Genomic DNA, 25,053 nt, shown 5'->3' with positions numbered 1-25,053 from the left:
GTTTTTATCGCGCCCTCTTTGTCATTAAAGGTGTGAGGATTTTTCGCGAAACTACCGCGTTGTGTAAGTAGCTTTGTCAGCCTAATGTTCACTGTCGCTATTATCCAGCTAATGCCGCCCTGTGTTCCCGTTTAAATGCTACTGAAAACCGGCGAACGTTCGAGCCTGAAAATGTTAGCTTGTTGTTTACTCTGGGTAGGTTGTTGTTGTTGTTGTTGACCTGATTTCACATGCCCTGGCTGGCTTTCAAAGTATCTTATCACAGATGACTCTTTAGTTAGTTCAGTGAGGTAGTTTGTAAATTAGCTGTCTTGAGTAGGTTGCGTGTATTTATACACACTAATTAATGCGTTTAGCTTGTTGGCTCTTAGGTAATTTTAGGACATCGTTTTAGCTAGCATAACAACCAAGCGGGTTCTTAACGTAGCTAACTTTTTGCTTAACATGTATTTAAATAGTTTTTAAAGCACTTAGTTCTCTAAATAATGATCCAGCAGCACGCAATGTCGGGCTACTGCTAGCTGTTGTTTACTACTGTCGTAATAAACGCCACAGACGCAGCTAAGCTAACGCAGATGCTAATAAATATCCTTCCCTATACACGCAGCAAGGTTAGCAACCAGCTAGCGGGCCGCTGTCAGCCAGGACACCAGAAAAGAAGCATCATCATCAATGGTGTGTCCACATCCCGGAGCCGTCACATTCTCCTGTGTCCGCTCAATGAACCATCTCCTCGGCTCTCATCGCAGTAAGTGCGTTACATGTAATCCGATTAAGAACTCCGAATGCAGTGCGGATCTTTCACCGCACGTTCCACGCCGCCGCTCTCAGGCCGCTCACGTATGGCGTTGGCGAGGCTCGGAGGGGAGTTTTGCCAAGCCCAGCACCTGCTGCTCATTGTGGACAAGTGAACCGGAGACACCAGCGAGGCGCACGCACGGCCGCTCGCACACAGGTGTGTAGTCTCTCCGTCTACGGGTTGGATTAGTGACACAAATACTGGGCCGAAAGTATGCGAGTTAGTTACACAAGAGTCACTATGGGAAAGTACATTCATTGATCATCTCTCCATAGGTCGTCGCCGCCATCCTGTGAACCCGTATGAAGAGAAGCCGACCTTCAGCCGGTCTGCTGTTCTGGGGAGGCTTTTATTTTGGGAGTTCCCGCGCAGCTCTCCTTCGCTTCTGATTTTCCTTTCTTCCTTGACTGCGATTTGTACAAGTCTTCTCTGAATGGGCTGATAGATTTGAAAGAAAGGGAGAGCAGGACATTTGTCTGTCTTCATCTTTTTTTTCCTCTACTGGATTTAGGGCGTGGCCCCTCTGGTCTCTTTGATCCCACTTTTCGGATTTTCATTCAGAATTTTTAAGCAAACCATTATTTTTAAGTCATTGCCAAAAATAATTAAATTTAGTTTCTCCAGTCAAAGAAATCTAATTTATTCTTTATTTAAGAATTAAATTATTATTATTTTTAAACCAAAGAACACTGTAACCGTTCTTTGAAGCACAGTAATTGTCATATTCTTTTTCCAAATTAACAAATCTCTGTGAATCCAATAATGAACCGACCGGCTCCGGTGGAGATCACGTACGGCTGTCTGAGATTCCTCATTACACACAACCCCACCGACGCACAACTGGGGAGGTTTATAGAGGTAACACACATTCCAAAAACTCAGTTATAGCTTATTTGTAGAAGAATCCACAGTGTTGTGTCTTTGTGTGCAGGATCTGAAGGCGTATGGGGTGAACACCCTGGTGAGAGTCTGTGCTGCGACGTATGACAAGACGCCAGTGGAGCAAGAGGGCATACAAGTCCTGGTAAGTCGCCTGGATACACAGAAGATGAGCCAAATAAGGAAGTCTGTAAACATAAGATGAGATCGGATAAGTCGTCTCTTCTAGGATTGGCCATTTGATGATGGCTCCGCCCCCCCAGACCAGGTGGTTGATGATTGGCTGAGCCTCCTGCAGACAAAGTTCAGAGATAAGCCTGGCAGCTGTGTGGCCGTGCACTGTGTGGCAGGACTGGGACGGTGCGTGTGCGCCCGTCATGGGGTCTAAATATTTAGGTTTATTCATCATCAAGAAGGTTACGTTTGTTTGTTAGTAGCTGCTGGATAGATCTTGATGAAACCAATCCGTTTAACATTGAAAACTCCATTTATGGATTTAAAAATCAACTCCGATGTGTATTTTCACTTTTCATGGTTGGTGTATAAAGACACCAAGAACAATTGAGGACCGTTTGATGATGATCCAGATCACCACGTGGACGGTGTAAATTAAATTACCAGGGGAATGAGCTGCTTGGTGGAGGTCTGCGCTCGTTCCTATATTTCAGGGGCTTAGATGCAGAAACGTGGAGTTTATTGTCAGTTGCACAACATCGAGCAGTGTGTTACTGGATTTTTTTAGGGGCCCAAAGCTAATTGATAAAGATTTCATCCTGGCGCTCAGCTTTGAATTAAATGTTTACAAGGCTGTCGCCCAATCAGATGTTTGCACATTGATTGTATTATGTATGTCTCTGGTGCTCGTCCTCAGGGCTCCTGTGTTGGTGGCCCTGGCTCTCATTGAGTGTGGGATGGCATATGAAGACGCTGTGCACTTCATCAGACTGTGAGTAACCAACAGCTGCTCTGTCGTTTCATTCGCCGTGTTTAATGTCGTCGCTCTTACCTGCCATCGATGTCTGTTTCGTGTCAGGAAGCGTCGTGGAGCGTTCAACTCCAAGCAGCTGCTGTACCTGGAAAACTACAAAGCTAAACTGTGTCTGCGCTCCAAAGACTCCAACGGGCAGATTTGCTGTGTACAGTAGGCATCTGCAGGCCCACGCATCCTCACTACAGCCTCACACCAGGAAGTCGACATGCTTGGGGGGAATTAATTAGTTACATTAAAGTGATTTTTGAAAGCATTTAATGTGTCATCCAAATATTTAAAGACCTCACATCAAGGTCCAGAACATCTTCAGACACAGACTTACAGATGAACTCTTTCAAATTGGAGTTCTGAAAGGCTTTTTTTTTTTTCTGCTCCTTGGTCTGTAACCTCACTTGAGCAAATCTAAAAGTTAACCACACTGTCTAGAATTAATGTTTTCTGTCAGCAAAAAAAAATCAAAAAAAATCACTGTGAAGTCAGAAGTGAAATTCTAAACGCTTGTTCTGTCGGTGTTGTTGAGATGTTCTTAAAGTAAAAGACTTGATCCCAGTTCTAACTTCGGGATCTGTCGGACATTTGATTAATTCTAAAAATGTCATCAATGTTTGTTCTAAAAGCACTATGTAACGCGTGCTGAATAAATAGTTGACTATTACTAGTATGTGCTTTCTGGTATATTGTTCGTCAGCCCAGACAGTGGTTCAGCCTAACTGGATCAGAAATCAATTGACCGAATCTGTGTTGACTGTGAATGTTTGCCCTTCGTTTGTGTCACAAAGAAGAGAGTCAACGTAATAGATCAGTCGGCGAATGTATTCATAATGAACACTTCACTTTGGTAGATTGTCCTGGTAAACGTAGCGAGCATAAATAAAATGACCCGATTTCCCCGGGATTGAGGCTAATTATTAGGAAGTAGCACAATTATAACTAACGATGAATGAAATGCTAAATGTATCCTTAGCGACTGCAGCTCCCGCTACGACCGTACAGTTCTAAGCACCGCCCATAAACTTCAGATAAAGTTGTTTTTTCTAAGTGTGCTAACTGATTAGCTTTCCTTCCATTGAATTAATTAGCGGTAAATAATAATTCTGCATGTTCAATCTGCTAACGGGACAATCTGCTGAATGTCGTGTTCCTGCTGCTGAAACCTCAGCGTCCACGTCTCCCGTCCGTCCCCAGCTCTGTCCTCGCCTGGTCGGCTGCTGTGTTTGTCTCATTCTTCATTTTATTTCCTGCTGCTTTTTGTTGTTTTGAATCTATTTTATGTATTGATTATTGATGTATTTCTTTGTGAAATGTATGTCTGCTTAAAAAAAAAGAGAATATCCACCAGTCTCCTCAGACAATAAAAGTGTCGCAGAATGTGTTTGTATTTTAATGTGTTTAAGTGTAAAGGGCTGCAGCCGTAACACGGCAACCATCCAACGTGAGGTTTGGAAGATGAATAAATTAATAAATCATAAAAAAGAGCGAAATAAACTAATACCAAAACAACAACAGTTTGTCCTTGTTCAGCATTGATTACATCGATAATGGTCATCCTGTTAGATGGTGAGACCCATTCCTCATCAGAGCTGACCCGTCCTGAAGGCTTTTCCCAGAAACATTGGGATAAACATGCCGAGGAACACCGTGAGAAGCTGCAGGCGCCTGCATGGCTCGGTATTGTGTTCTCAGGTTAGTACACACTTGTCATTAATCATATTTAAAGTGCGGTAGTCAGTAAAAGTAGTATTTACTGTTATAGTTGGGGAAACATTTGCAATATATGTATAGAACACTGTTGTTCTCCACACAGCCGGCAGGGGGCGCGCTCACTCTAGACACGATTTAACATCCACGGAAAATACTATAGATTGTTCAGTAACTGTTTCACCAACTATTGTACCAAACGTATGGGCAACTTCACCTAGGAGGAGGAAGAGGAGGAGGCCGGGGGCGGGACGATGACCCCCCCCCCCCCCCCCCCCCCCCCGCAGCGCAAACCGGAGGAGCGCCTGCTGATGACAGAAAGGATGAAATCAGTGAAACTATGATGATGATTGAGAAGACAACTGATGCCTCCCTGTTTGTCACATGCAACTGTTTCCTGAGAGAGAGAGAGAGAGAGAGAGGGAGAGAGGGAGAGAGAGAGAGAGAGGAGAGAGAGAGAGAGAGAGAGGAAGGAAGAGGGAGGGATTGGGAGGGGAAAGAGGCGAGGAGAGGAGAGGAGCCAGATATTTAGTCTGGATGTCTGGCAGAGCGCGCAGAGAGAAGAAGAAGAAGAAGAAGAATTGAACGTACCTGAAGAGAAAACCGATAAAAATACAAAAGAAGAAGAAGAAGAAGAGTGGGCGACAGGGAAGAGGAAGAGGAGAAAGTTATTCTTTTTCTAACGGGACCGGAGGGCTGGCCACGGAAATGCTGCCGGTGAGTTTTCATTGATGTAGAAAATGTGTCAAACAGGACAGAACATTTCTCATACAAAAAAAAAAAAACCAGGTCATTCCAGAATGAGTTGATGCTTTAACTTCAGGCAAACGCTGTCAAGCAGAGATATTTAAAGAGGACAGAACAGGAAGTTGTGTTGCATTTTCAAAATGGAAACTCATTCCCACAGAAGGCTCAAATAATTGTTGACGCTGCGTAATTACGTTGAAAGTCAATGCAGAGATTCTCTTGACCTCAGCGGGACATCCTGCAGAGACGCTGGTCTCAGCAGGATGTGAACACACTGTCTTGTGGAGCTTTCCCTTCATCCTCCTATCACAGAGCACGCCTGATACTTTCCTCCACTGCATTTTGTGAATATACATTCTTAAAAGTTTGCAGATTACGTGGAGTAAATTTGAAGCTTTTTTTTTTTTTTTTATCAACGTCCTACAGACATAAATATGTTTTTTACCTGCAAGGCAAAAGTAACAGTCTGCAACGGGGCTGCAGCTTCTGTCAGATCCAGACGATACACTGGAGATGGAGAGCTGTGTTTACTGCAGAGACGCGCTGAGGATCCTTTTCTTTTAGCAGCACATGGACCTGGAGCCTCTGCATTGTCTTTCCCGCGTTCACAGTTTTGCTACTTTAAGTTGAGACCTCTCTTGTGCCGTAAGATGATATCAACAAGACTCTTCAAATGTTTCCTCCGGGTAACGTTTAATAATATGGTGCGTATCGGTTAGTATTTACATTTATTGTGCACTTTGGTTTATTATCAAGATGCATGATAGCCGACTAAAGTGTGTGGCTGGTAAATATAGCTTATATGGCATTTTGATTTTGAGTTGATTAGCATGATGAAAAATTATTGCAATAAAAATGCCAGAGAGCATTATTGTGTAGTGTTGAAAATGTAAATAAAAAAATATTTTTTACAATAGAGTGCAGCACAGAACAAACAGTGACTGTTTGAAAAGAGGATACAGCATGTTCTCCCTTACATTGCCTTTGTACGTCTGTTTAGCCACTTAGCATCTTAAATATACAATTAACATTCGTTCCAGTAAACAATGCTAATGCATAATCTCCAGCATTAGCATGTAGTTTACAGGAGGCTTCATAAGTAAATACATTTCAAAAATGATGGAGGCATTCATTTGTTTTTCTTTTGCAGAAATACACAAATGTATCCTGAAATAATGTAAATAACTGGCAAGTGTTGGTGTTGATTTGACCCCCCCCCCCCCCCCCCCCAGATCCATCCTCAGCAGGAGATACTGAAGCGTTCAGGCTGCTTCTTCCTCACCGAGGTGTGAGCGCCGGTCTCATGCCGTTCCTATAGAGACGGTACTGACTGGTGTGTGTGTGTGTGTGTGTGTGTGCGCGTGTGCAGGCAGTGGGAGGTGGGGCATCTGGAAGTAAATCACTTTCAGCTGTCACTGTACACACACACACACACACACACACACACACACACGGAGACAGATCCACAACTTGAACTTATTCCTTCCACTCAGCAGGATGTGATTAAATGTAATGCTGGACGCAGAATTCCTCAACTCCCATTGTGCATCAGGTTTAATGGAAAACGTGACGGCGAGTAAAAGGAGCGCTTTGTGTTCAGCTTTCAGCATCTATTCCATCAAGCTGTTTAGACTGTGTGTGTGTGTGTGTGTGTGTGTGTGTGTGTGTGAGTGTGTGTGTGTGCTTGTTTTGACTTGGACAGAACTACTTTGATTTGATTATATGAAATAGCTCTTTAGCTGCCCTTCAGCGTGACAAATCAGAGCCCTTGTGAGGCCATGATTAGCCTGCTTTAAATGGTTTATGGTGTGCGTGTGTGTGTGTGTGTGTGTGTGTGTGTGTGTGTAATCCGAGCTTTAGAGAATGTGTCCCTGCTCAGCCTGTCTGAATGCAACCAGATATTACTTCACATGATCTGCGACAGGTGTATCATATACTGAGGATTAGCGTACAGTGTATATTTTGAGTGTGTGTGTGTGTGTGTGTGCACACTGGTGTGTTCCTATCCCAGATTACCCTACATTTATCTTTCAACTGGCGTCTGACTATCTGATGTGACATCACAGTGACATCACCAGTGACATCACCAGTGATGTCCTTTTCAGATTGCTGTTTAATCTTCCGGCTGCAGAATTTGGAGGATGATGTTGTGAAGTCGTGCATTGATTTTTTTTTTAGACCTGCTCGACCCAAATAAATGCAGCATCATGGTAACTGGGTCGTGCGGTTAGCAGGAGCTAACCTAGCATTGTCATTTCAAATGTTTGTTTCTATGGTTACAGGTGATCCTGACCGTTTACCTGAATGACGCCCAGCAAATGCTAACCGAGGTACCGGTTACTCCGGCAACCAGAGTGACTGACGTGGTGGAATACTGCAAAGAGGCTGGCGAGGGGGAGTGTCACTTAGCCGAAGTGTGGAATGGACACGGTGAGTCGGGACGCCCGTCCGTCCCTCTGGTGTAAATACGGTTAGAAAAACAAGGACGGAGTCATAAAGAATCATCCTGAGACGTCCGTGAAGAAAAGGCTCCATCTTTGCAGACAAAGCAGCATTTCCATTGCATAGAATCCTTATTGGATGGAAATGCATGTCCCAGGAGTTAGTCAAACAATTTTATTACAAAACAAAGTAATATGTATATAATATAAGACTATGCTGTTATATTTGTACCCTGACGTATACATGGGAATATGTTGCATAATGATTAACATAATACACATTTACACACGTCGTTCTTGTTTCTCATATTTTCAGACACCATCTTGACTTTCTTCTTTTTTATAACATTTATTATATTATGGATACTAAAATGAAATGTTTACTGTGTAATTCTTATCTATTATAATGTGTGTGTGTCTTTAAAATCTCTATTCCATTTGTTCTTAGAATAAAATTCCCATCCCAAAGCACCAACCTGGTGAATAAAGCTGACTCTGATCCCGACTGTGTTCCTCAGGAGAACCTCAGGGTGACTCTGGTCTCCATCGGGCTGCTTTAGAACTCCTTGTAAACAAACTCAGACCTACATTGCCGGCCGGCTCGCTGCCATCAGCGCCTGCTGTGTACCGCAGGCTATTGTAAACCTGAATGGAGCCGTCCAATCACGTCACGCAGCCACGGCGAGCTGCTGTGTCCATTACCGCTTGGCCTCCATTCATTCAGCCACACAACAACACAGTGTGTTTGTGCAGCGCTGTGATGCTAAAAATGGCCTCAGCGCCACTCTGTTTGTTCGAGGGTGACATTGTGAGGTAGCACACAATCATAAATGGAGTTGTTGCTCTGTGAAGAGAGGTCGTGCCTCTTTTCAGACACACGTGCACTAGTGATGTGCAGCTTGGCATTTTAGATTGGCCACACAGAGCATGTTCTAAATTGATATTATACCGCTCACATTCAGCTGCACGTTGTAAATATTATTCCCTCCCGTCCACCACGACTCTGAAACGTCCCGGCTCGGGTCTCCTCTCCATCTGTCGCTCCTCAGAGCGAGCGCTCCCTCTGGAGTTGTTACTGTTGGATCTCCTCCAGCAGTGGGGAGCCAGGAGGCCGGAGGTCAGCTTCTACCTGAGACACTGCCCCTCCCGGACACAAGGTAGAGCAAAACAAACACCCCCATTTATCTTATATCCTTTTAAATACGAATTGTTTGATTATTGTGATTCCCCCCCCCCCCCCCCCCTCGCACATGTTGGGTCTTATTCTCCAACACGTGGTAAACACACTCTCACAGACAGCCAGTGGTGCGTTTAGGGTTTAGAGGGCAGGCAGAGGCTCGGCCAGTAATTAGCCAGATAAGATGATTAGAGTTACGTAACACTGAGGGTAGACTAAGACTGTCTGTCTGGTTTTGGTGGGATTAAAGCCGACTGCAGGTTGGACACGGAGACAAAGACAGAGCTGCTTGTTGATAAGATAGTTTTAATGTGTCTTATCTTGTGCTGGGAGAAGATACAGCACCGTGAATCCTGCGTTTCATTGCTGTTAAATCGGACACGCTGCCAGCATCGTCTTAATGGGAATAAACAACAACGTAAATAAGGACACCGCTAACAAGGAAAAGCATGAACACAAATCATGAGATCGGAATGGAATTTTGTATGTGTGTGTGTGTGTGTGTGTGTGTGCCAGTCACGTGTTCAGCAGTCGACAAGGACATAAGACTCCTGCTTTTTATTTCAAATATTTCTAATCTAATTTCTATTTATTCCGTTTTGTGAAGGAAATCAACGACCTTTGGAGCCGGGCTGGACCACAGAGGCAACAGAGAGTGGTAATGACAGGGTAGGTGGACACGCACACACACACACACACACACACACACACACACACACAGGCCCTGGGCTGGGTAGCGTGTGCATGTGAATTACTGTGTGAATCGTGTTGTTTGGACCCCATTATTTCACCATAATAGTGTCATTTGTGATATTTGTGTTAACACAAGCTTAACGCTGAACGCTGGTGATCACGACTGAAAACTCACTCGGTCAGAATAGAGATGGTGTTTTTGGATATTTGCTGCTAAACTACTGATGAGCTCATTTCAAATAGTGTTTTATGTTTTGATAGAGTTAAAATGGGAATTGCATTGTTGGCACTAACTTTAATTTTGTTGTTTTTGCTTTAAGTTGTTGTCCAGCCTGCAACGATAATGAGTCACTCTGTAAAAACAGGCCCTGACCTCATGCCGGCAGCGTCTCATTCATCACTGACAGCTATTTTCAGCCATGCCAGCCGTTGTCTTTGACCCCAGACTGGACGCTCGCTTTGTTCGCGCTGGTTTGGCCTCGGTGAGCCACAAAACCACGTCTGAGTGTCTGAATGTGCAAATCTGTTTGGGTCAGTCTGTGTGTGTGTGTGTGCTGGTCAGCTTGTGGAGGCAGGATTAGCTTGGTCTCATGACATAACCAGGCTAAGAGGATTGTTAGCTGGCCAAACGGCTCCTCCTCTCCTTTCCCTCCTTCACAGCCCGTCTGGAAGCGCTCGCCTTTTAGCGTCTTCTGCTTTGGGTTTTTGGTTTCAAGCAAAAACAGAGCATTTCGGACAAGAGCGTGGGGGTGAGTCCATGAAGCGTGTGCGTGTGTGCGTGTGCGTGTGCGTGTGTGTGTGTGTGTGTGTGTGTGCTGCTTCATCGTTTAACCTTCCTCACACACGTATCAGTACGTCTGTATGTATTATAGATCTGTTGAGGGAGACGTGTGACTAGAGGTGCCTGGAATGTGTTCTAGGTCTGTATGTTGTGTGTAAGTTGATCTCTAACTTTATTCATAATGCAAACACACACACACGCACACACAAACACGCACGAGAGAGATGAGATCTGGATGTGATCTGCCAGCAAGGTGTGGCTCTTTTGGCCTCTACTGTGATTTAGTTTTTTGTGTGTTTACGTGTGTGTGTGTGTGTGTGCGTGTGTTACTTAGGGATGTGGGGATGTTATAATTATGTGACAGTGACTCTCCCTATGTCAGCAGCTCTCCTCTTGCTTGCATATCAATCACGAGGACATCTGATGGGTAATCTGCTGCTTTGGCCGAGCCTGAAGCCGTCAAATAGAATAGAAATCCTTTATTCGTCCCAGACTTGGGGAATTATTCAAGCTTCCTTACTTCCGTGAGCAGAGTCGATGCAGATAACTTCACCAGGCTGGTCCAAAAGCTGCATATCTGCTCAATGTCTATGAAGTTCAGCACAGTGACAGCGTCATAAAGGGGGGGGGGGGGGTCTAAATATTTCCTGATTATTTATGCATCCACAATATTGAAATAGAAAGGCAGTTCAAATCTGGAACCTTCCAGCTACAGGATGAGCTTTTTACCCAGCAGGCCACCCTTCATGTGTTAATGTTTGTAACCCCCCCCCCCCCCCTGCAGGAATGTCTGAAGGCTGTTATTGTAGATCATGAGTGATATTATTATTGCTGGAGCCGTGCAGCAGATGGGAAGGGGAGGGGTGTCAGACGTGATGGGTCCTGTGATCAGAACGACATGTCTATCTGTGTGTTTGTGTGTGTGTGTGTGTGTGTGTGTGCTGCTATCTCTGTGTGGAACTCTGGGAACACACTCGTCTGGGTGCCCCGTTATATCGACCCTGTGGGCTGAGCTGAGACGGTCGTGGTTATTATTGTGAGAGATTATATCAGCAAAGGTCTGTTTTTATAAATCGGTGGTAGGATCGTGTCAAAGGTGCCTTGAAATTGATCGCAATCCTGTTCGAGAGGCAAACTTAACTAGTAGTAGTAAAAATGATTGGTAAAAGCAAAGTCAGCAGTTTGCTGATGGTATTCTGCCCGTTAATTAATCGTCATCCTAAATTAACCCTGACACATTTTCCAAACACTAGATGTACGGCAATTTCAAAGGTCAATATCCACAGCACTGGAATTGGTGCGGATCAATGCGTCACATGATGCCACTGTAAATAAGGCGTCGTGCTGCTGCGGAGATGTCTTGGCAGACAAATTATATTTTCCACGCATGCTGTTTGGAACAGCAAAAAAAAATCACCCCGTCGTGATTTTTATAATTTTTTCAGTAAAAATTCAATTCAAAATGTACTGTTTTTTTTATCTTCAAAATGTTCCTTTTATATATATATATAAAATTCAGCCATCCATCTGCCCCACTTAGATAGAGAATGGGAGCTGTGAGTGTCTGCAGACCACACTGATGGCACTCAGGCTTTGCAGCCGGAAAGCCTCTGGCAGCTCGGCCAGTGTTGTCAAATTTGACTTCAATATATTGTCCAATCAGAGCCTTTAACATGCCCCAGTTGCCATGAATGTAGGCCAATTAGTTTTTGTTATTAAAAGCACACAGCCACATTTGGACAGCGCTATATTCCTGCATCTGGACAACAGACTTCTGGCTAAACATTACGTTCTGCTGGAAAACAGAAAACTAAAAGTTTTATTAGGCTTTTTAATATGAATCTCACTTCCTGGTTAATATTACGCACAAAGCACATTTGATATTTTTATGTTGCAATTAATCTGGAATAATCGCAAATTCAGATAACTGGTATTTACTGGTAATGTTTGGGGCACGGGCTCAAAAAGGTGCCAAAAAAGATCTATGATAAATTCTAGATTTAATTATCTGAAAACTACAGAAATAATAGCAAAACGTTATTTCTCCTGCAAAATCAATGTAAACAGAATTCCTGTAAATGGCTTGAAATTGTCAAGCAAAGATGCTATTTAACCATTTAAAGCCCACCCCATGAACTAATCGTCAGAACACTCTAATTTTTGGAAAAGAAAGTCTTAATGGAACAAAAAAAAAACCATACATTTTTATATAAGTGCTCTACTTTATGTAACTTTTGCAAAATCCGGATTTTTTTTTAATGGAAAATGGAGACAGCTTTTTCTGGGGGGGAAAAAAAAATCAAACTTCTGAAAAGGCCATATGTAGCAAATATGATATGTTTGGCAACAAAGGGTTAAAGAGGATCCTTTTGTGTTATGGTGGTACGAGAAGTTTGCAACACGTCTCTTAATCTAGACTTCCATCATGACAATGTTAAAAGTACGTCACACCACACACACACATGCTGTGATACCTGCATTTGCGGGAGTTGTAACCCTAACCCTAACTGTACACACATCTGGAACCGGACACACATGTTAGTTAGCCGCTAGTTTCCCATCCGGCCATGCTGCAGAGATTTCCCTTCTGAGGGGAACGTGGGAGAAACAAAGAGGGAGGTGTGAGAGAGGGAGAAAAGGATGTCGCTGCAGCAAAAAGCAGAGGGACGAGGATTGGAAACACACCGACGAACACAAGCAAAAAGATGGAGGGAGTCAGAGAGAGATGATGAGAGGGGACATAGAAACGGATGGAGGCGATGACGCCTGGCATGTTTGATGACGATGTAGGGTCACGTCATATGAGAACACACCAATACCAGAGCGAGCATTTGTTTGATAGGGAGAGAGAGTGGTTGGGAGGACAAGCGAGAGAGGGAGTGAAAGAGAAAGGGGGGGGAGAGAGAGAGTGCCATAAATCACAGCACATCACGAGGCGGAGGAGAGGGAAAGTTCCGATAAGGATCGCTCTCCTCTCCTCTCCTTTCCTCCCGTCGGTGCTTTTACTCTTTCAAGCTTCAGGCCAACGACTTCCCCAGCTCTCACCCGTCACCGGCCGCCGTCTCCCTGAGGGGCTGTGAGGATGGAGTGGAACGAGGTGGATTTGGTGCAGGAGTTTACTGTTGAAGGACAATGCAGCAAAATTAAAGTGCGCTCCTGCAGGATCACATGGGACAGCCTGCAGGTAAATGCGGCACGGCGGGAGGCTGGTAGGAGCTGTCGTTTCAGCGCCAGCTGTGCACGGCGTGTAAACAGCACGAGCAGCAAATCTGATTTGTTCTCAGATGAAAGAGTTTGTTGAGGGTTTTTCATTGCACCATAGCTGTGGACATTTAAATGGGTTTATGTTTGTGTTCATCTCGGTAAGGTCTCATCTCTGAATGGAGCCGTTTGCACAAAACAATTCAAATGAATCATATACTTGTGCAACTGCTATTCACCCGTCACAAACAAAAACAGCATCACCAGAGTAATAATTAGTCTCTTAATGACTCACGACGTGATTTATACTCTTACTGTAGGCGGCAGCCATTGATCATTGTTATCCTGCGCTGAGACTACAGCGAGGCTGAAACCAGCTTGGTGTTGTGTTTCCATGCAAAAGTACATTTTCATAGTTTAAGCGCTGAATTGCAGTAAATGAAAGCATCGTGTGGTAAACTGTACCGGTAACGTTACCTAACTCTGTGTCTGCTGAGTCAAGGCGCTGCTTCGTCCGGGATGGCCTCGTATCAGGTTCTAGTCTATCCTTGGTTTTAATCCGTGCCGTGTCTCCGAACGGGTCCAGCGTTCTTTTGGGCATGCAGGAAGCGCCGGGGCACTAAGATATGAGCTCCTGTCTTCTGTTTACAAATGACTAATATCTAGGAAACCCTTTTCACATTGTTTTTTCCACTGTTTGAAGGTACGGCGTGTCCATGAATGAACATAAACAATAGCAGGATGTGGCTGGGCGGGAACCTTCCGCTGCTGTCTGATAAAGGCATGCCCCCCCCCCCCCCCCATCGCTGCACAGTCCCAGTCCCAGAGATGTTTGTTCTGAAGAACATCCACAAACGCAGACACATAATAAACTCTCTGACAAATGATCAGCACGATTTAGATTCTTTCCAGCCAGCGTTGACGTCCGTGTCGGCGCCCTGTAACGACCAGAACTGACGCTCCATCTCTGACACCCTGCCAAGGTCGCCAGCTGCTATTCTAATAACGTTTCTGTCACACACGGAACCTTCTCCTCGAGTCAATAACCCTCCCGGAGTCGTCGATGCGATGAGGACATGCACGCACACACACACACACACACACACGCTGCTTTCATATATATGTAACTCTTCTCATTTATGTGTGTGTAGGTTCCCCGGGTGGACCTCACCCTGTCTGAGCTCCAGGAAATGGCCACAAGGCAACAGCAACAAATAGAAGCTCAGCAACAGATGCTGATCGCCAAGGTAACTCTACGTGCACTATTTACAAAGCTCCTGGATGGATCTCCCGTAAGTGTGTGTGTGTGGGGGGGGGGGGGGGGGGGGGTTAAGGACCGGTAGGAAAGAACATGTCAACCTAGATGGTGGCCATTCCCACGTGAGGAAGCGACCCTTTCGTTGACAGGAAATGAGGTCATCAGGGAGTCACAGCTGCTGGGAAGTCGAACCAGAATTGTTCTGCAGGAAAGAGTTCAGAATGGAAGCCACGAAAACATGAAGCCCCGCCTCGTCCTTTCTACTTAGTCTGATAAGAATGCGTTTTCAGCGTTGGACTGCTCACGCGCACGAACTCCGGCTTGGCTGAGGGGGATTTTTCCAGAACTGTGACGTGATCTATCTGAGCGTTATTTTCAGCTGACAGCCACCTGGTGTTTCCGTCCAGTGTGCTGCGTCCTGAAGTGTCTGTCCCTTCAACATTAACATAACTCATTATGGATTGATGACTTCCAGGAAAAGGAAGAGACCACTTTTACTCCAGCACTGTCCATGTGAAACACTGTTATGTAACTTGTTACGCGTGTGTGTGTGTGTGTGTGTGTGTGTGGCGACACAAAGGTCAGCTGCACTCGAAGCCAACACCATACAGAGAACAGTGTAAACTGCATCATCAGCATCACACACCCCAGGCCACTCCCTCTCTAGAATCTCTCTTTTGCCCCTTGTGAAGCTGAATCCATTGACTTTCAGTGCGAGATGAATGTGAATTTGGTTAAACACAATAAACTCAAAATAAGTCATATGAGAGGCAACATAATCAGTTATTAAAGTTCTTCTAGGTAGAATTAAAAACAGTCTTGTAAAAATAACTGTTGGATGATATAAATCTGAGCATAATCATTGAATTCTCTTGTGCAACTGCAAAAAATGTAAACTCTAGATACTTTTATATGTTTTTTTTTTTTTTTTGTCTATCTAGGAGCAGAGAATGAGGTATCTTCACCAGGGAGGCAGATCTAACCAAGCGCCGACACAGGTGGGGGCCACATGTCTGTCTAGCTGTTATGTTTCATGCACAGCGCTCATCTTCTCCAAGGTTTTTCAGTTGAACCTGCCTTCAGAATGTTTATTGTGAAGTCCATGTTCGGTATAGAGTGTCCACACAGTATAGCCTTGTGTTTAGATTGTGTCTTTTGTTCCGTTTAGTCTGAAGCTGAGAAGCTGCAGCATCTCAAGGAGCGGGTGGAGACTCAGGAAGCCAAGCTGAAGAAGATCCGAGCCATGAGGGGACAAGTTGACTATAGCAAACTGATCAACGGAAACCTCTGTAAGCCTGAGCACACGAAATGCTGCAAACTGCACGAGGAAGACTTTGACGCGGTTCCTCTCCTGCCGACTCCAGCTGCAGAGATCGACCATGTGAGCAACCTGTTTCAGGAGAAGCAGGCGGAGCTGCAGTCTGCTGTGGTTCGAGTCGACCAGGTAACGCGGGAGGGTCGACTGCGCTTCCACCATGACGTCTGCCTTTATGTTAAATGAGTTCTCCGTCACGCTTTTAACAGCTGAGCCAGCAGTTGGATGATTTGAGGAGAGGACGTCTTCAGCTACACTCTGCAGCTCCGGCTCAGGGGCTCCCCAACGGGTCCACTGGTCAGAAAGGGTCCCCCCTCTCCGGCCCTGCAGCCCTGGAGCTGAGGAAGCTCTACCAAGAGCTGCAGGTGGGTGACGTCACAATCTGCTTCCCTAAATCAGCGATAGAGGCTGAATCAGAAGCAACTGGGCTTCTGTCTTCAAAGATGAAACCTTAAATAGAAGCCCGGCAACTCCCGATTCAGCCTTCAGGAACTTTCCAATCCACTCCGCACAACAAACGGAGGACCTTTTCATGAACTGGAACGTTAAGGCTCGTCATGCGGTTTGGTCTCAGGCTCGCAACCGTCATAACCTGGAGCAGAGCGGCAAGTTGTCCCAGAACAAGGAGCTGCTGAACAAGAGGAATGCCCAGGTGACGGTGATGGACCAACGCATCGGAGACCTGAGAGAACGGCTGCACAAGAAGAGAACAGAAGTACAAAACACACGACATTTTCATTTTTGGCCCCGAGAGTCGCTTTAGGTCTGATTCTGTCTCGTTGCGTCTTTTCAGCTGAGTCGTATGAATGGGGGAGGTCTGCCCTCCTCCCCCCAGACCTCTCCCCGTCCAGGTGGAGGACTTTCAGGTCGGGTAGCAGCCGTCTGCCCCTACATCCAGGTCCCAGCAGAGGGAAGGAAGGAGGCGGGGTTTCCCCTGCAGGCCGACCCACCACCCAAACCCACTCCACTCGGCCACACCCGCTCCCTCTCAGGTCGGTTACGTTTCACTGCACAACGCGGATCACCTTTACTTCACACTTTCTCCTTGCTCTTTGCTCGGTCTCTAACTTTCTCGGTCTGTTTTCTTTTCCTGTCTGTTCGCTCCTTCTCCTTTCCCTTATCTGTTGTTGTTGTTGTTGTCGTTGCCTTAAATGTCATTGGTGGCTTTGTGATCATTGTTTTGTCACACGTCGGCGCGGTGACGGTTGCTGTTGTGACTGTTCCTCGTGCTCTTTCGTGATGTCGTCATGATGTTGTTGTGATGTTTCTGGCATGGCTGCCGTCTTGTTATTGTCTTTTCATTTGGGGGGGGGGGGGGGCGTGGCCATGCAGAAGAGGACCGGAGTGGCGTCAGGAAGCAGCCCGGCCAATGGAAGGTGTCAGATTTAGACATCATCCTGTCAGAGCCCACAGAGGTTTGGGAGGAGGGCGACGGTAACAAGTGTGAGTCCTGGCAAAGGTGGTTGAGAAACCCGCTCAGCACCAGCGCCACTGGTGACAGATGAGCATCACCTTCTTCCTCCCTGCCTCGTCTTCACCCGAAGGCGTAGTGGGTCCGTTAATACGAACACATCCGTGTCTTTCATAGCGTGAAACCTTAAAGGAGGCTGCAGAGCGTTTGTATCGAGTTCTACAGAACAGATGTCCAGGAGAGTGTAATCGAATCAGCTAAAGATAATGACCTTAAATTGTAAGGGTTGTATCTCTATATAAGGACACAGACAGGACATCTGATAGCCAGCAGCTGCTCCGGGTTAGACAGACTAGCCTAAGAAAATAAAGCCCAGCCCGGTACCGGTCCCCGTCCCCATCCCGGTCCCCCGTCCAGCACCTTCTGCACCGCGACTCACATTCATTTATTCCTTTCTACCTGATGTCAGAAGGTCAAATGCTAGAAATGCTGCAAACTAAGAAATGTGAGAAAGATAATATGAGAGAATCTTGATTGTAAATCAAAGGCCAAAAACAAAGTGAACCAAAGCAGCATAGAAAATGATATTCTGTTGACTTGTATTTATATAAGGGGAATGTTATTGTCTCTTTCTTTACGTCTCTCTGAGGCAGATTGACTTCCTGGTTTCAGTTTTAAAACGGCGACATTCACTGCGACATGTCAACGCTTTTTTCACTTATGCATTCCGCTTTTTCCTTCTTTGTCATGTCTACAGATTTTTTTTGTTATTTCCCTCCTTGAACTATGGTCAAACTTTGCCCAACTATTACATCATTCTTCTTATCCTGTAATGCCTGTCTTCGTGTAGGTCCGTATAGGCATATCGGGATACCAGAGGGGCCGTAACAAGATTCCGTTTCACTTGTGGGTAAATTTGAGGTGTCTTGAACCGGCACTAATCCAAACGCCATTGTGTTCTTGAGCGCCACAGCAAACGCCACAGCTCGATTTAATGTCACGGCTTATGTAAATGTGGAAAATAGCAAGTTATAAATCACGTCAGCAGGCGAACAGATGAATGAGAGGAAGTCTGACGTTTGCTTACTTAGATATATACAGTCTGTGAGTGAGTGTGTGTGTGTGTGTGCGTGTGTTAACATTGTAAGGGGGCCAGCCATGGCAGCTGTTGTTGCTGTCATCAAATGTTATTCCTGAATATCTGTAGTACTGTATGAATAGAGGGCGGCGCAGTGGCGCAGTGGATAGCGCTGTTGCCTCAAGTCCAGTTGCATGTTCTCCCCGTGTCTGCGCGGGTTCTCTCCGGGTTCTCCGGCTTCCTCCCACCACCAAAAACATGCGGATTAGGTGAACTGGTTCTGTGTGTGTGTGTGTCTGTGTAGGTGTGTGTGTGTGTGTGTGTGTGAATGTCTGTGTCAAAAACCACAGCAAGGAATCCGTTGAGGAGAAATATTCATTTACACCTAACTGCCCCCCCCCCCCAGTCCTTTCAGTTAACTCTTGAAGAGAGGTGACGTTTCGCTGCCGTTATACAACCTGATACATTTCGCAACTTGCCAGTTTAAATCGTTAAAGTGACTTGAGCGTATTTGTTCGGGTTCAAAGCTGTAGCTCTGTGTTAATCGGGGATTTCCATTTTGTTAAGCTTAGCTTGTAATTATTCTGGCATCGGACTAGAACAGCACTCAGACGTCGATGTTGTGACCTCACCAGTTGCTACAAATTATTGGTTCACAGAGGCGAGCGCTGCGCGGCGCCTGGATTAGTAAATAAGGCCGTGGTTGTGCGGCGCCGCTTGTTTTCAGGATGCTAAACGCACGTTTTGGGGACACACTGTAATCATCAATGTGAGGCAGTTCAGCCGCCGCGTTGCATTGTGGTATTTGCTGTGTGGAGGCAACAACAATTCAAAGCCACACTTGTCAGGTCGAATGAAAGATAATTTTAATGATACATTTTGACGTAAACATCGTGTCGTGTGAAATGATGGATGGTGTTGTTTAGCCCAACGAGCTGTCGTGTATTTATTCTGGCCTGTGCTGCTCTTACACTCGAGTCACTCTTTCATCTCAGGTGTTTGTCAATGGACTAGTGCGAAATATTTTGCTGACTCGTTATCATCCGGATCGCTCTAAAGAGGGCGCACTGTTTTTCATCCAGCCTCCCTTTTCTTTGCTTCTTCTTCTTTTCTTTTTTTTTTAATAAATGCATTTCCTGACGTAACCTCCGTCCTGCTCCCGTCTCTCCGTTTAGCCAGCGAAGCATCGTGGCCGAGCGTCAGTAAAAGCGGACCGGACTGGAGGACCAACAGTCCAGAGCAGGTACTCCACTGAGTTATAATTAGAGCAGCCATTCTCATGAATTCATGAATGAATGATTTCTTTGTTTTGCTAAAGTCCCCGTTTGATGATTTAGAATTGGTGTCTTTTTCTTCCTCGATTCCAGCGTCTGTCCTCCGACCAGCGTCCACCCGGTTATGGAACTTACCCCAGCGCCGCCCACCAGGCGGCGGGGCATCACTGTGCAACCAGCTCCCTGCCTCGTTCTGCGCCCGGCTCACTGGGCTGGCCCCGACCCAGCGCTGCAAATGCCACCTCATCCTCTTCTTCTTCATCTTCCTCCTCACAGCAAATACAGCTACGACTCTCAGTCCCTCCAAATTCAAGCCAAGGTACTGTTGCCTGACGTTTGCCCCTGTGCTGTTTCACCTCTGACCTTTCCCGCTGTCTGCGACTTGTGGTCGGATGCGTTCATCATTTTGTCTCAGACGGGAGGATAGCGTTGGAAAAACAAAACAAAATAATGTCCAAACTGTCCCTCCTCCTCCCAACCCTCTCCCTTGTCCCCACAAACAGAGCGAACAGACCCCCCGCCTGCAGTGGCAGTGCGTCCATACGTCCCAGACCACCCCTCCAGGCCCCAGTCCCCCAGGAAGGGCCCCGCCACCATGAACAGCAGCTCCATCTACAGCATGTACCTCCAGCATCCGCAGGCCAAGAGCTACGGATCGCTCGGCAACAGGGCTGCTGTCAGAGCAGGTGTTTACAGGGCGCATTAAAACGGATGTTTACAAACACGACGGCGTCAACCATCCAATCAATCAATCAATCAATCAATCTTTCCCTTCTCTCCCCAGTCTACGGTAAACCCATCCTCCCTACCTCCTCCACCTCTCCGTCCCCTGTCCCATTTCTCCAGGGAGGAGGAGGAAGAGGATCGAAAGCAGGAGCAGAAGACGCTGTGGATAAAGAGGGCGAGAACAGCGACGGCCGAGGCCTCCCTCCACCGAGCGTCGACGACATTCCTCGTCCCCTCAGTCCCACTAAGCTCACCCCAGTCGGTGGGTCCCACAGAATCCTCCTTTTACTTTCAGACTCCTGTGTGTGGTTGTAAACGTCACGGCATTATGACCCCCCCCCCCCACAGCCCACTCCCAGCTACGATACCAAAGCGACAATGACTTGGAGGTTCTCCGCCGACGCCTTAGCAATGCTCCAAGGCCACTGAAGAAGCGGAGCTCCATCACGGAGCCTGAGGGCCCGCAGGGGCCAAACATCCAAAAGCTGCTGTACCAGAGGTCTGAGCTGCTGGAAGGTGTCACTCGAAATTTTATTCATCCACAGCGGAAACTAAAGCAATCTGATTTCTGTCATGTTGTGCAGGTTCAACACGTTAGCGGGAGGCATGGAAGGCAGCTCGGGTATGATATGGATGAATTCGGCCTCCTTCGGCCTGCAAAGTGCTCTAACATTAAAGCTGCGCTGATGTTTCAAGCTGCTCATTCGCTCTTCATCTCCAGCCAATACTTTCTACCAGCCTGATTGCATTCTGGGGGACGTGGACAACGTCCATCCAGCGAATGGGAACATGGAACCCGGTGGAAAGAGCGTCGGTACGGCAGCCGTGATTGGTGAAAACCTGAACGCAGGGTCTCGCCGCTTGTCTCCGCCCTCTGTTGCCACGGAAACACCCAAAGAGTTGACAGCAAAAGCAGAAACGACCAAAAATGCGTCCCCTTCAACCGAACCCAGCCCGTCCCCTTCGCTTGATCGGCCCGAGGACCAAAGCAATAACAACCAGAGAGGATCTAGTCCCGCACACAAACCTGTAGGCCACGCCTCCCCCTCTCCATCGCCGCCTGCTCAGCCTTCACTGCCAAAGGTGGGCGCAGATTCGAATTACAAGTCCTACGAAGTTGTTAAAAAATGGGGTTCTCTCATGTTGCATGTCCTCGAAATGTGTTGAACGGTGAAAACAGCCGTATAAAAACGTCACTTTTCCCACCGACATCGCTCGCCCGTTTGTCTCCCTGCGCGCCGCAGGTGAAGCGAACCAACCTGAAGAAGCCGTCATCGGAGCGAACGGGTCACGGCCTGAGAGTCAAGTTCAACCCTCTGGCGCTGCTGCTGGACGCGTCCCTGGAGGGAGAATTTGATCTTGTGCAGAGGATCATTTATGAGGTAACAAACACAGCCCCCCCCCCCCCCCCCCCCAATCTGTAACTCACAATCTGTAGCACCAAAGTTAATGGTTTTATACAAATAAGAGTAACGTGATACTTTAAAATAACTCATATCTGTCTTCTCCTTGTCTCTGTATTTAAGGTGGAGAATCCCAGCACGCCGAATGACGAAGGCATCACTCCTCTTCACAATGCCGTCTGTGCTGGCCACCACCACATCGTAAAGTTCCTGCTGGACTTTGGCGTGAATGTGAATGCCGCCGACAGCGACGGATGGTCAGTACCGGCTCCCAGCCGTCCAGTCAGGTAGCGGAGCAGCGGCTGCTGGAGCTGCCAGAGGGGGCGCCGCAGCTCAGCTCAGAGGACGAGATTGCCGAGTCGAGTTTTGATTCAATGTGTTTGTGTTTGGTTAATGCCAGCCCATTTTGTTTGTTAGCGGGACGTCTTCATCATCTATCTGCAGAAAGCGAATGTTCCGTTTGAACCGTTGCTCTCCCATCGTTGTTCCCAGGACTCCTCTGCACTGCGCAGCTTCGTGCAACAGCGTCCATCTCTGCAAAATGCTGGTGGAGTCGGGGGCCGCCATTTTTGCAACGACAATTAGCGACGTCGAAACAGCCGCGGACAAATGTGAAGAAATGGAGGAGGGGTATACGCAGTGTTCTCAGTTCCTCTACGGTAGGTGGAGACAGACAGACAGACAGACAGACAGCCACGTGGCTGGCTGGATTTAAAGTTTCCTCCACCACCACAGACAACGGAAATCCTTTGAGTTGATTTGCTAACGCCGGACACTCGCTCTCTCGCAGGCGTGCAGGAAAAGCTGGGTGTGATGAACAAGAGCTTGGTCTACGCTCTCTGGGACTACGGCGCCCAGCAGCCAGACGAGCTGTCCTTCAGCGAGGGCGACGCCCTCACCGTGCTCCGTCGCCATGACGCCACTGAGACGGAGTGGTGGTGGGCGCGGCTCAGTGACCGCGAGGGATACATACCCAGAAACCTGCTGGGGGTGAGAGCAGAGCGTCTTTGCATGCTTTATTTATTCTTGTGATCTCTGCTGAGGATGTTTACGATGCCAACGCGATGTAGTGACTCCCCTCTTCCTCCCTCTTCCTCCCTCCCCCCCTTCGCTGTCGATCCGTCTCCAGCTGTATCCGAGGATCAAACCCAGACAGCGTTCACTGGCGTGAAGCCCCAGAGCAGGAGCCACGTGCACGTCCTGCAGAGGATGCACGCACACGGAGATGGCGAGGGGGGCGGGGCAGCAGCATGAATGCAGAAGCTTATGGTCGAGTATGGAGGCAGTCGGGAGGCTGACGCTAAGGGAGAGCAGAGGAAACCTAGTCGTTTGGATGTAATGATGGAATCTCAAGGCTACTATGGTAGAATATATTTCACTGGATTCAGATGAAAGAAATCGCCTGAATGTTTCTCCATTAACAGCAGCTTGGCAAATTCAATCCGGTTCAGCTGCATGAAAGAACCTGAATAAGAAATAAATAAAAAAGATCTATCTTTAAAATGCGGCTTTGAGCTCTTTCAGCTCGGAACATCGCAGCACGAGTTTAGAATAAGTTCTATCTGGTGTTATCAGACGTAATCTGAATCTCTGAATGGCACGTTTAGTGTTTTATGATATTTAAAATAAAATAAAAACCCCAGATGGGGCCTCCATGAAGCCAAGCTCATCACCAGCAAAATGATGTGAACGCTCAATGACAATGAACTCGGTGTGGCGTCTGAAAACACGGTCGCACTGTGCGGCGTGAAGATTTAAATGCAGTAAACTTTACAGAGACCAGGTGAAAGTTTCTGAGGCGCCAAGTTGGATGCAGCAAAGTGACGAGAGAGAAAAGAGAGTAAAACCAAAAGTTGTGTTGAAGGAAGACAGATTTAAATTTGATCCCGCGGGAGTGGGAAGCAGAACCCGGAGAGCTTTCGATCCATGACGGCATCGAACGACACGAGGAACAGATGTTTACAATGTGACTTCATGGCAAAGTAAAGAAAAGCTTGAAGCTCCTATGAATCTTCACGGATATCCGAAGCGTGAACTTTTCTGTAAAATGCTCTGTTTATGTTGACATTGATGCGTGACATTTAACATCTGAGCGAATGCAAAAATGTTTCTGCTGCTTGGAAGACAAGAGGGAAATTAGAATGTGAGAAATGGATTTGTGAAGACGAAGCAAATGGGTTTAGATGTGAACCTGCCAGTTTTTATCTGCTGGCACGTCGTTGGTAGGGCCTCTAATCCTCACGCCGGTCAATGCTGGAGCAGAAACAAAAAGGGTCCCCCCCACAGCCGTCCCAGCCTTACTCTGCCCCCATTTAGTTTAGGGGGTTTCCGATTCGACCATAGAAGTTGTGGGCTGTATAAATGGACTCGATGAAAAAGCTTGAGTGTGAGAACAAACTTTCTTTGGGTTGTCTCCTTCAAATTTAAATGTTTCACCAGTTGTGTTAAATGCATTGTTCTCCTGGTTTATTGTTTGATTTGAATTTATATTTCTATGAATATTGTTATTATAGGCGGCTGTTATTTGTCTATCTGCGGCACGACTCACTGCTGCCACCGAGTGTACAGGAAGAGAATTACACACGGAGTTATGTCTTAAAATGATGTGGAAAATATGAAGCAATAAAGTTGATTGATTGTTTGAGGTGTGAATGGCGCGTTGTTCCGAGGAGTGTAAACTATTACATTGTGCGAATGCTACCTGTAACTAGCTCATGTACAATAAAAATAAACAATTTATGAAGTATTAAGTATTCATCCGGTGAATCTAAGTTTACAGAAAACACGGTAATGCAGCATAATAAAATACACAGTAAAAACATGAACCACGTATGAAAGGCACATTCATGTTACATATTGTCTCTGGGAGCCTCTTGCTTATCTGTCTATTGCTCTCTGTTTCCAACACACTCACTCTCTCTCTCTCTCTCTCTCTCACACACACACACACACACACACACACACATCTTGTGTCCAAGCCTTGGTAATAAAACATGTCTTTATAGGGGAGATAGTCCCTTTCAGTCCACCAGCACAACACACGACTCTCTACATGTAAGTTGATCTCTCCTATCTCCTTATAAGTTAACAAGTAATAGTATGTATTGATTTTATGACTAAACCTAAAGTTGGGTACACCGTACACGTACAAGTAGCCGATACAGTACGACTATGTTATTAT

At 46.5% G+C, this 25,053-nt stretch overlaps 2 protein-coding genes across 2 annotated transcripts; both read left to right on the top strand.

Annotated features, from left to right (window-relative positions):
- Window positions 1-4,037, top strand: LOC137907308 (protein tyrosine phosphatase type IVA 2-like). Its single transcript, XM_068751623.1, has 8 exons — window positions 1-63; window positions 608-748; window positions 832-955; window positions 1,075-1,657; window positions 1,731-1,823; window positions 1,908-2,038; window positions 2,550-2,624; window positions 2,712-4,037. The coding sequence occupies exons 4-8, from the start codon at window positions 1,562-1,564 to the stop codon at window positions 2,821-2,823; spliced, it is 507 nt and encodes a 168-aa protein (XP_068607724.1). The 5' UTR covers window positions 1-63; window positions 608-748; window positions 832-955; window positions 1,075-1,561; the 3' UTR covers window positions 2,824-4,037.
- A 905-nt stretch (window positions 4,038-4,942) lies between these two features.
- LOC137907269 (apoptosis-stimulating of p53 protein 1-like) lies at window positions 4,943-24,673 on the top strand. Its single transcript, XM_068751583.1, has 24 exons — window positions 4,943-5,084; window positions 7,397-7,544; window positions 8,605-8,712; window positions 9,340-9,401; window positions 14,559-14,654; window positions 15,607-15,663; window positions 15,834-15,954; window positions 16,030-16,109; window positions 16,190-16,345; window positions 16,555-16,695; window positions 16,774-16,972; window positions 17,313-17,423; window positions 19,645-19,712; window positions 19,855-20,062; window positions 20,208-20,429; window positions 20,528-20,731; window positions 20,818-20,968; window positions 21,054-21,091; window positions 21,191-21,552; window positions 21,714-21,851; window positions 21,996-22,129; window positions 22,365-22,531; window positions 22,663-22,862; window positions 23,002-24,673. Exons 1-24 carry the CDS (start codon window positions 5,076-5,078, stop codon window positions 23,041-23,043), a joined length of 3,222 nt encoding a protein of 1,073 aa, XP_068607684.1. The 5' UTR covers window positions 4,943-5,075; the 3' UTR covers window positions 23,044-24,673.
- Window positions 24,674-25,053: the final 380 nt, after the last annotated feature.

Source organism: Brachionichthys hirsutus, chromosome 18, assembly GCF_040956055.1.
Source record: "Brachionichthys hirsutus isolate HB-005 chromosome 18, CSIRO-AGI_Bhir_v1, whole genome shotgun sequence".
Lineage (NCBI taxonomy): Eukaryota > Metazoa > Chordata > Actinopteri > Lophiiformes > Brachionichthyidae > Brachionichthys > Brachionichthys hirsutus.
The sequence above is the reverse complement of the archived record's forward strand: the minus strand, read 5'-3'. Positions and strand labels throughout refer to the sequence as shown.

What these genes read in the sequence shown, in the direction of transcription:
- LOC137907308 (XM_068751623.1), top strand. Translation starts at nt 1,562, where the DNA reads ATGAACCGACCGGCTCCGGTGGAGATCACGTACGGCTGTCTGAGATTC. An exon ending in TGTGTGGCAGGACTGGGACG is followed by an intron (nt 2,039 to 2,549) that starts GTGCGTGTGCGC and finishes GCTCGTCCTCAG; the next exon opens with GGCTCCTGTGTTGGTGGCCC. An exon ending in GCTGTGCACTTCATCAGACT is followed by an intron (nt 2,625 to 2,711) that starts GTGAGTAACCAA and finishes GTTTCGTGTCAG; the next exon opens with GAAGCGTCGTGGAGCGTTCA.
- LOC137907269 (XM_068751583.1), top strand. An exon ending in GCCGCCGACAGCGACGGATG is followed by an intron (nt 22,130 to 22,364) that starts GTCAGTACCGGC and finishes CGTTGTTCCCAG; the next exon opens with GACTCCTCTGCACTGCGCAG. An exon ending in TACCCAGAAACCTGCTGGGG is followed by an intron (nt 22,863 to 23,001) that starts GTGAGAGCAGAG and finishes ATCCGTCTCCAG; the next exon opens with CTGTATCCGAGGATCAAACC.